At 39.5% G+C, this 10,843-nt stretch overlaps 1 protein-coding gene across 2 annotated transcripts in view; it reads right to left on the reverse strand.

Annotated features, from left to right (window-relative positions):
* Positions 1–10,843, reverse strand: part of FAM114A2 (family with sequence similarity 114 member A2) — a 32,888-nt gene that overhangs the window by 19,736 nt on the left and 2,309 nt on the right. For both annotated transcript variants that reach the window (XM_036749023.1, XM_036749024.1), the window contains exons 2-5: positions 5,533–5,777; positions 4,620–4,719; positions 4,024–4,113; positions 1,737–1,846 (exon numbers count right to left, since the gene is read on the reverse strand). In XM_036749023.1, the coding sequence (XP_036604918.1) occupies positions 1,737–1,846; positions 4,024–4,113; positions 4,620–4,719; positions 5,533–5,763 (531 nt within the window). In that variant the 5' untranslated portion in view covers positions 5,764–5,777. The remainder of the gene's footprint in view (positions 1–1,736; positions 1,847–4,023; positions 4,114–4,619; positions 4,720–5,532; positions 5,778–10,843) is intronic.

Here is a 10,843-nt window from a genome sequence, read left to right on the forward strand (position 1 = left end):
AATATTAACGATGAAAGGATGGTGTCAGAGAAGTGTGGAAAAATTTGTATGAGCTCATGCTGAATGAAGTGAAGAGAAACAATTTATACAATGATAGCAATGTAGCAAAGGCAAACAACTTTTTTCTTTTTTTGTTACATTTTAAGTTCCAAATTATCTCCCTCCTTCCCTACCAGGCACTAGAGAAGACCACCATCTGACGCAGATTTATAAACATATGTAAACCATACTACGTGTACTTCTATTTATCAGTCCTTTCTCTGGAGGTAGACAGCATCTTCCTTTAAAGGTCCTTTATAGTTCATCTGAGTATTCATAGTACTCAGAATAATCTGGTTGTTCACAACTATTCTCCAAACAATGCTGCTGTTACCATACACAACACCGCCTTGGTTCTGCTCACTTCACTCTCCATTATTTCAGATGTGACTTTCTATGTTTTTCTAAGATCATCCTGCTCCTCATTTCTTACAGCACAGCAGTGTTCCATCACAATCACATACCACAACGTGTTCAGCCATTCCCCAATTGAGGCATCGCCTCAGTTTCCAGTTCTTTGCCACCACAAAGACAGCTGCTTATTTAAAGAAACACTTCGATATACTGACATGGACCACTTATCAGTAATATTGTATTGTTATTAAAAGTGAGTTTTGTGTTCATATACAATATGTAACATAATAGAAAAAGTCCCAGACTTGTCAGAATGCCTAAGTTCAAGAGCACTGTCATTTCCACATGTTGTATGAATTTTGGCAAGTCATCTTTCTAGAGTCTGTTTTCTTATCTGTGACAAGAAGTTAATAATACTTTATCTACTTACCATATGGGGTTGTTATGAGGACTGTAAAAGGTTGTTGTGTAAAGGACTATAAAAATGTGAGTCTATAATTATTACTGTCAGACATTTGGGTTATTTCCAATTTCCACCATTATGTATGGCATTGCTATAAATATCTATATACATTTCTTTTTTTTTCCTTGAGGTTATTCTTGAAGTATGCTCCCCAAAACAAAATTACTGGATGAAAGCATATGAAATTTTACAGCTTGTAACATGTGAACAGTATTTTTAAGAGGGAAAGTCAAGTCTACTTACAAAATTTTAAAACTCCCAAGATGAAAAATGTCTTTCTTGCCCTCACACTATTCCTGGCCACATCTATCACTTTTTCTTACAGATGTTTTCAACCCCAGACTTAAATCTAAGTCCGGACATATAATCTCTAGTGTGAAATATCACAAACATAAATAGTATAATTTACCATAGTTTTTTCTTTGTTTTCTGGTGATGCAATTGGGGTTAAGTGACTTGCCTAGGGTCACACCGCTAGTAAACGTCAAGTGTGTGAGGCCGCATTTGATCTCAGGTCCTCCTGACTCCAGGACCGGTGCTATATCCACTGTACTGCCTAGCTGCCCCCACCATGGTCTTTAAATAAAAAGGTAGAACAAAAAGTTTGAGAATGCTAGAGTTTTCAAAAATACTAACTGATATTTTCATATTGCTTTAAGCTTTACAAAGTACTTTCCTTACAATAATTCTATGTAGTAGGAAGCACAATCATTATTATCCTGATTTACAGAGATGAGCACAGTAGGCTCAGGAATATTAAGCTGGTAAGCATTAGAGCCTGGGATAAAGCCTAGATCTCCTAGATAAGTCCATCCTCTTTCCTCTACTCAAAACTGTATCTTATGTGAGGGATAAAGGAAGCACACTCTTTCATACTCACCGTACTCTGAACAGCCGTAGAAATAGTTGAGAATACACCTAGTGCTGCACCCACTGGTGAGGTATTTCCATCCTCTTTATAGGTGCTTCCTGCTTTGACATTAGCCTCTTCTGTATTTCACAGGGTGAGAAAAGGTTGGAAAAAGGGAAACCGCATAAATATCGATGAACCTCATATCTTAAAAGATCTCTTAGAGGTCATCTAGTTTAACCCATCTCACTTTACAGATTAAAAAAATGAAGTTCAAAAAAATTTTTTTAATTAAAAAAAAAAGAAGTTCAAAGAATAACACTGATTTGCCCAAGGTCACACAATCAGCATGTGACAGAACAAAGACTTAAACCCAGAACATAGTAGGTATTTAATGGAATTTTGTTAAATTGAACCCAGATCTTCCAATCCCAAGTCCAGTGGTTTTTCTACTTTATGTCTTACTAGACAATGAGCTTCATAAGAGCAATCTCATTCACTTAATAAGCAAATTTATTAAGTGCTTATTATTATGTGTCAGACACTATGTAAAGTTCTGGGGATACAAAAAAAAACTGTAAAAACAATCCCTTACCTCAAATTCAAATGGGGAAGACAACATACACATAAATCAGCACATGTAAGATAAAGATAGAATAGATGGAAGGTAGCTTTGGAGCAGGCACACACAGTAGAGGAATGAGGAAAAGCCTTCTGCCAGAGGTGTCACTTGAGGTAAGTCTTAAAGCAAGTCAGGGATCCAAAAAGGCATAATTGAGAAGACAGAAAATTCTAGGCACAATTGAGGAGAGCTAGTACATATGCCTAGAGGCGGAGAGACGGAGCATCATAAGGAACAGACAGGCCAGTATGGCTGGACTAAGGAGTAGGATGAGAGGGGTAACGTGTAAGAAACACTTGAAAGGTACCAAGGGGCTATGCTGAAGGGCTTTAAATGACAAAAAAGAGGAATTTATATTTAATCCCTGAGGGAATAGAGCAAGTGGAATTTACTGAGTATGGGAGATGACATGGTCAGACCTACATTTTAGGGAAAACACTGATGGCTGAGTCTAAATATGGACTGGAGTGGAAAGAGATATGAGGCAGGAAGTCCAATTGCAAGGCTACTGCAATGAGCCAGGCAAGAGGTGATAGTGCCTTGAACTAAAGTGGTAGTTGTTAGTGGAATGAGATAGGCAAGAAATGTTATAAAAGAAGAAATCACAAGATTTGGCTACTTACTACTTGGTGTGACTGAGAATGACAGAGATCAAAAGCATGGGTGAGTGGGAGATTGATGGTGCCATTGACAGTTATAGGGAATTTCAAAAGAAGGTTGCATTTTGGGAGAAAATAGTATGTTCTCTTTTGGAACATACAAGGCAGAACTTTATAGTTAAAAGCAGCCTCAAAAAGGTGAATAATTCAAGATGAATGAATTTGCATGGAGAATGAATTTCTTCTGTGATGTACCCAAGAAGTCATCATCCAGGTTCTGTTAGAATGGCTAAGTGGAGCTTACTACCTGGCAAGTAACTAGTTTAGATAGCACTTTATACTTAGGATGTCCCAAAAGTCTTAGTGAAGTTTGAAGCTTTAATAGCTTGAAACTGTCAGTACAATTTTAAGCAAAGCTTAAGAATAAGACTAAGACTTTGGGGATACTCTCTATCATCTCATTTGATCTTTACAATCAACTCTGTGATATAAGTGCTATTATTTCCAAGATAAGAAAACTGAGGCAGGATTTGAACTCAGGTATTCCTGACTCCAAAGCTCTAGCCACATGCCACCGGAGCAATTATGCTTTTGGGCAGTGCTAATAATTAGTAAGTTTTTCTTTAATGGATCTGAAATCTCCATCTCTATATCTTTCAACCATCAGTTACACTGCCCTCTGAGAGGCATGCAGAACAAATATGATCCTTGTTCCATATGACAAAAAATATTTTAATTTTATCGACCATGTTTATCCATACTAAGTAAATAACCCCAGCTCCTTCAACTATTTGTCATATGAAATAGCTTCCAGACATTTCACCACCTTGGCCACTTCTTCTGGAGGTATTCCAATTTAATACAGTTATATTAAATCATACACATACAACTTAAAATATCTTCTTGGAAAAATATCTTTTTGAAACCAATCACATTATACTCTGAACATACCAAAATTTAACACAATAAGAATATAATCAACTGCTATGGTAGTCCATTATTTCCTGTTGCAATAAGTTATTTGCCAAACGAATGATGACTTTAAGTATTCTGCTTCAATAGAAAAATGCAATTTCTAACACTTCAGCATAATGACCTGTGTTTTGAGCTTCAGATGAAATTTCAGCAGGGCTAGGGATGCCAAGGGAAGTCTCTGCTTTCTCAATGACATTTGAAATGCCTTGTCCTAATAAGGAAAGATGACAATTCTATTACATATACGTGACCATAGTCACCAAAATTACATAAATAGCAAAACAAATCCAAATTCTAAATAAACAAAAAAATCAACACAATAGGTAGGACATGTTGAGTTATGCTATTGCGGGTTACCTGGCTTACCCCTTGTACAACTTAATTCATCTTTTATTTTAATAGGAAAAGGTGATTTTAGGATACTAGAAATTCCTAGATTTCAAATTACTGGTAAAAAAAATCAGTAATCCCGATTATTACAATATGGAATCTATGCAATATTTGACTAACTTACTAGTCAACTACCTAATGTGCCAATGTTTTCCTTCTTTTAAAAAATGTTTCATTGAAATCTTCATTTTTATATAAGAATCATTTCCTAAAATTCTCTGTTTCTTCATATAATGAAACTTTTCCTACAAAGTTGGAGGCACAGAAATTATAAGAATGTTTACACAAAACACAAGCAACAGCTAACAAAATGACTTCAGAACTTACCTACAGTGGCTACAGTAGCTGAAGCAGAAGAAAGCAAAGACTTGCCCCAGCTTCCCCAGTACCCCCATCCTGTTTGGGGTACTTCTTTGGAAACAGGTTCCTATTTTTTTCAAACACGCAGGAAAGAAAAAAAGAAAGAGAAAAACAGAAATGTGAAGATGAATGCCTTCTATGTTTTTTGCATTATCTTTCAGAGTATACAAATATCAAAGGGCTCTTAATAGCAAGTATAATTATGATTGAAACAATACCTAATGCACAAATGACACATTACATATCCAAAGTGCTTTATGCATACCCTCATTTGATCAACTGAACAACTCAGTGAGAGAAGTAATAGCAAGAATAATAGTTAATGTTTATACAACACTTAGTATATGGTCGGGGGGGGGGGGCAGGCGGGGCACTACGCTAAGCATTTTACGATTATTATCTCATTTGAGCCTCACAACAACCCTGGGAGGTAGGTGCCATTATTATCCCCATTTTACAGATGAGGAGACTGAGGGAAACAGACCGAATTGACAGTCATGTAATTTACATTGTTTCTCCCACCTTAAAGATGACAACTAAAACTTAGAAATGTGTGGTGATTTGCCCAAGTTCACGTAGCCTATAAGTAAAGAAGCTGATACTCAAACCCAGGCCTAGTGATTATGATTCTGAGTAGTCTGCTTTTAAATACTGTATATCATACTGCCTTTCATAAATGAGCACATAAGGCGAAGCTGGCCCAGGACTGCTTTAAAAACCGGTAACACTAACCATTTAATTTTTGTACATTATACAAGATTTCTTAGGCTTTGGGAGATATTAAGTAGTGCTTAATAGATGCTTTTTTACAATTCTAAGACATGTCCTTATATGTTCTTCTTCAGAGATTTTTAACTTCAAATTATAATTGACACTCTACCTTGCCTACAGGCTTCAGTCCTTCATCCGGGAGAACATCCACAGTCACAGGCTCACTAGGAGGTTTTATTTCAGGTCTTTTACGAGTAGGGGCAATAGGCTCTGATTCAGACTCTTGCTTGGCACTAGGGTCAGCAGAATGAGGTTCCTTGTTTGGCCCACTGTTTCTGCTCTCGAAACTGGGAATTTCTTCTACTGTTGCCATATTCTTCACACCATCATTTTCAGACATGATTAGAACACCTCCTAATAAAAATTATATCCCAGGAACAAAAATGAAGATTTTTCATTTAATATTATAATGTGACTTTTTCCACAAGCCATTAACAGTTACAGATATATATACACTTTAGTAATTTCTTTTTCTCCATTGTTAAAGAGAGAATAACAGTTCAAAACTCCCAGGGGAAAGAAACCAACTGTGATTCTGAATTGGTATCTCTATTTTCAGTTGAGGGAAATGAGGTAACTGAAGTTTTAATCTACGACAATTTTTGGATCAAAATCAGCTCTTGGATCAAGCATGATAATTTTCCCATCTTATTGTCTGATCTGCTGTGCAATCTATCAAACCTACCTCCCTCCCCAGCCCCCACTCCAACCCCACTACCACCACCAAAGCAGTTTGGGGGCAAGAAATCAAGATAGGTATAGTTCATAAAAGCATAGTTTACTTCCAAGGAATGGACACTCCTACACCAGGGGAGTGATAAAGCAAAGACACAAAATTAAATCCTACAGACATAAACATATAAAGTCTGTGAACTACAGAATTAGACTCTTCCAGATGGAAGCCACATGAAAGAAAGGCAGTTTGGGGGCAGAGCCAAGACTGGAAAGCAGGGACTTGCTTAAGCTCTCCCCCAAATCCCTCCAAACACCTGTAAAAATGGCTCTGAACAAATTCTAGAGCTGTGGAACCCACGAAATAGCAGAGGGAAACAGGTCTCCAGCCCAGGAGAGCCTGGATGGTCGCCGGGAAGGGTCTATCGATGGTGCTGGGAACAGAGCACAGCCCAGTGTGGGCCATGCCAGGACAGACCAGACCTGGAGTCAGCCAGGTGGAACAGGCCTTGGGGCCAAGAATCAGTGAGCTGTGACAGTTACCAGACTTCTCAACCCACAAACAACAAATAGCAGGTTAGACGGAAACTGCAGAATCCAGTTCAGAGTGATCCAATCACCAGCCCTGGGGGTGGTGGAAGTGGTGCAGCGCTGGCTGTGGCAGCAGCAGGAAACTCCTGAAGCTGCTTCCAGAGCTACAGCCTCAGATGCTTCCCAAGTCCCTGGCTCACACAGTGGGAGGAATCTAGCAGCGGATCAGAGCAGGAGTGCAAGGAGTGCTTTGTGGGCACAAAGGCAGATTCTCTTGCTGTGCCCTGCTTGGATCTGTATTGCGATCCTGGTTGGCAGTTCCTGGGGGAGGAGGAGCACTGCAGTGACAGAGCCTGGGGTGGTGGAGTAGAAGTAGCTCTGAAAACAGCAGTGCTTGGACCCTAAAGCTTGCGACAAAGTACTCAGCCAGAAGAAGTCAACAAAGTCAAAGAGCCTACATGAAAAGCCTCCAAGAAAATCTGAATTGGGCTCAGGCCATGGAAGAGTTCAAAAAGGATATGGAAAAGCAAGTAACAGAAGTAGAGGAAAAATTGGGACGAGGAATGAGAATGAGGCAAGAAAACCATGAAAAACAAGTCAACAGCTTGCTAAAGGAGACCCAAAAAATACTGAAGAAAATAACACCTTAAAGAACAGACTAACCCAAATATCAAAAGAGCTCCAAAAAGCCAATGAGGAGAAGAATGTCTTGAAAGGCAGAATTAGCCAAATGGAAAAGGAGGTCCAAAAGACCACTGAAGAAAATACTACCTTAAAAATTAGATTGGAGGCTCTGAACCAATTCTAGAACGGCAGAACCCACAAAGCAGCAGAGGGAAGCAGGGCTCCAGACCAGGACAGCCTAGATGGTCTCTGGGTGAGGTCTGTCCCAAACGGAGCTGGGAGCTGGGAGCGGAGCAGAGCCCAGCGTGAGCGGCATGGACCAACAAGACCAGCAACCGGGCAGAGCATGCCCTAGCGCCCTGAATCAGTGAGCTGCGGCAGTTGCCAGACCTCTCAACCCACAAACACCAAAGACTGCGGAGAAGGTTAGTGGGAAAAGCTGCGGGAGTGGAAGGAGTTCGAGGTTCAGCTTCCAGCCCCGGGGGCAGCGGAGGTGGGGCAGCTACAGCTGTTGTTGTTTCCGGCTCCAGGCCCACCTGGTGGGAGGAATTAAGTGGCAGATCAGAGCAGGGGCACTCAGCCTGCTGAAGATCTAAGCCCAATTCGGGTTGGGGGTTCTTGGGGAAGGAGCAGTGCTGGTGGGGCAGAGCCGGCACCTCCACCCCAAACGCGGAACATGGAACTCTCTAGTCTACAAGCAGTCATGCCCCACTGAAAAACTCAAAGGTCAAATTAGTTGGCTGGGAATATGGCCAGGCAGCAAAAACACACTCAGATTCAGTCTCAGACTTTGGATTCTTTCTTTGCTGACAAAGACCAAAACATACAGCCTAAAGAAGTCAATAAAGTGCAAGAGCCTACACCAAAAGCCTCCAAGAAAAACATGAACTGGTCCCAGGCCATGGAAGAGCTCAAAAAGGATTTGGAAAAGCAAGTTAGAGAAGTAGAGGAAAAATTGGGAAGAGAAATGAGAAGGATGCGAGAAAACCATGAAAAACAAGTCAATGACTTGCTAAAGGAGACCCAAATAAATACTGAAAAATACACTGAAGAAAACAACACCTTAAAAAACAGACTAACTCAAATGGCAAAAGAGCTCCAAAAAGCCAATGAGGAGAAGAATGCCTTGAAAGGCAGAATTAGCCAAATGGAAAAGGAGGTCCAAAAGACCACTGAAGAAAATACTACTTTAAAAATTAGATTGGAGCAAGTGGAAGCTAGTGACTTTATGAGAAATCAAAATATTATAAAACAGAACCAAAGGAATGAAAAAATGGAAGACAATGTGAGATATCTCCTTGGAAAAACCACTGACCTGGAAAATAGATCCAGGAGAGATAATTTAAAAATTATTGGACTACCTGAAAGCCATGATCAAAAAAAGAGCCTAGATAGCATCTTTCAAGAAATTATCAGGGAGAACTGCCCTGATATTCTAGAGCCACAGGGCAAAACAGAAATTGAAAGAATCCATCAATCGCCTCCTCAAATAGATCCCAAAAAGAAATCTCCCAGGAATATTGTCGCCAAATTCCAGAGCTCCCAGATCAAGGAGAAAATACTGCAAGCAGCCAGAAAGAAACAATTTGAGTATTGTGGAAACCCAATCAGAATAACCCAAGATCTGGCAGCCTCTACATTAAGAGACCGAAGGGCTTGGAATACGATATTCCGGAGGTCAATGGAGCTAGGATTAAAACCTAGAATCACCAACCCAGCAAAACTGAGTATCATGCTCCAAGGCAAAATATAGACTTTCAATAAAATAGAGGACTTTCAAGCTTTCTTAGTGAAAAGACCAGAACTGAATAGAAAATTTGACTTTCAAACACAAGAATCAAGAGAAGCATGAAAAGGTAATCAAGAAAAAGAACAAGAAAAAGAAATTGCAAAGGACTTACTAAAGGTGAACTGTTTTGTTGACATTCCTACATGGAAAGATGACAAGTATGATTCATGAGACCTCAGTATTAGGGTAGCTGAAGGGAATATGCATACATATATGTTTATGTATATATATGGGTGAATGTGTATGTATGTATATATCTACGTCTGTGTGTATATATATATATATATATATATATATATATATATATATAGAGAGAGAGAGAGAGAGAGAGAGAGAGAGGGAGAGGGAGAGAGCGGACACAGGGTGAGTTGAAGATGAAGGGAAGATATCTAAAAGAAATAAAATCAAATTAAGGGATGAGAGAGGAACATACTGAGAGAGGGAGATAAGGAGAGATAGAATGGGATGGATTATCTCCCATAAAGGCGGCAAGAGGAAGCAGTTCTGTGGGAGGAGCGGAGAGGGCAGATGAGGGGGGAATGAGTGAACATTGCTCTCATCAGATTTGGCCTAAGGAGGGAATACCATACATACCCAATTGGGAATCTTACCCCACAGGAAAAAAGAGGGAAGAAGATAAAAAAAAATGGGGGGGATGATGGAGGGGAGGGCAGATGAGGGTGGAGGTAGTAAAAAACAAACACTTGGGAAAGGGGACAGGGTCAAGGGAGAAAATTCAATAAAGGGGGATGGGTTGGGAAGGAGCAAAATATAGTTAGTCTTTCACAACATGAGTATTGTGGAAGGGTTATACCTAATGATACACATGTAGCCTGTGTTGAATTGCTTGACTTCTTAGGGAGGGTGGGTGGGAAGAGAAGAGGGGAGAGAATTTGGAACTCAAAGTTTTAAAAACAGATGTTCAAAAACAAACAAAAATATTTTTGCATGCAACTAGAAAACAAGATACACAGGCAATGGGGCGTAGAAATTTATCTTGCCCTACAAGAAAGGAGGGAAAAGGGGATGGGAGGGGAGTGGGGTGACAGAGGGGAGCTCTGACTGGGGAACAGGGCAACCAGAATATAGGCCATCTTGGAGTGGTGGGGGGAGGGTAGAAATGGGGAGAAAATTTGTAATTCAAACTCTTGTGAAAATCAATGCTGAAAACTAAATATGTTAAATAAATTTAAAAAAAATTAAAAAAAAAGAATACAAACTCTTTGAGGGCAGGGACCTGTTTTGCCTTTATATCTCCAGTGTTAAGCACAAAAAAAAAAATTAGATTGGAGCAAGTGGAAGCTAATGACTTTATAAGAAATCAAGATATTATAAAACAGAACCAAAGGAATGAAAAAATGGAAGACAACGTGAAATAACTCACTAGAAAAACCACTGACCTGGAGAATAGATCCAGGAGAGATAATTTAAAAATTACTGGACTACCTAAAAGTCACGATCATAAAAAGAGCCTAGACACCATCTTCCAAGAAATTAAATGAAAACTGCCCTGATATTCTAGAACTAGAGGGTAAAATAGAAATTGAAAGAATCCACTGATAACCTCTTGAAAAAGATCCCAGAAAGAAAATTCCTAAGATTATTGTTGCCAAATTCCAGAGTTTGCAGGTCAAGGAGAAAATAATGCAAGCAGCCAGAAAGAAACAACCTGAATGTTGTGGAAACCCAATCAGAATAACACAAGATCTAGCAACTTCTACATTAAGGGATCGAAGGGCTTGGAATATGATATTCTGGAGGTCAAAGGAGCTAGGATTAAAACCAAGAATCACCTACCCAGCAA

This window comes from Trichosurus vulpecula, chromosome 3 (assembly GCF_011100635.1).
Source record: "Trichosurus vulpecula isolate mTriVul1 chromosome 3, mTriVul1.pri, whole genome shotgun sequence".
In the NCBI taxonomy this organism is placed as follows: domain Eukaryota; kingdom Metazoa; phylum Chordata; class Mammalia; order Diprotodontia; family Phalangeridae; genus Trichosurus; species Trichosurus vulpecula.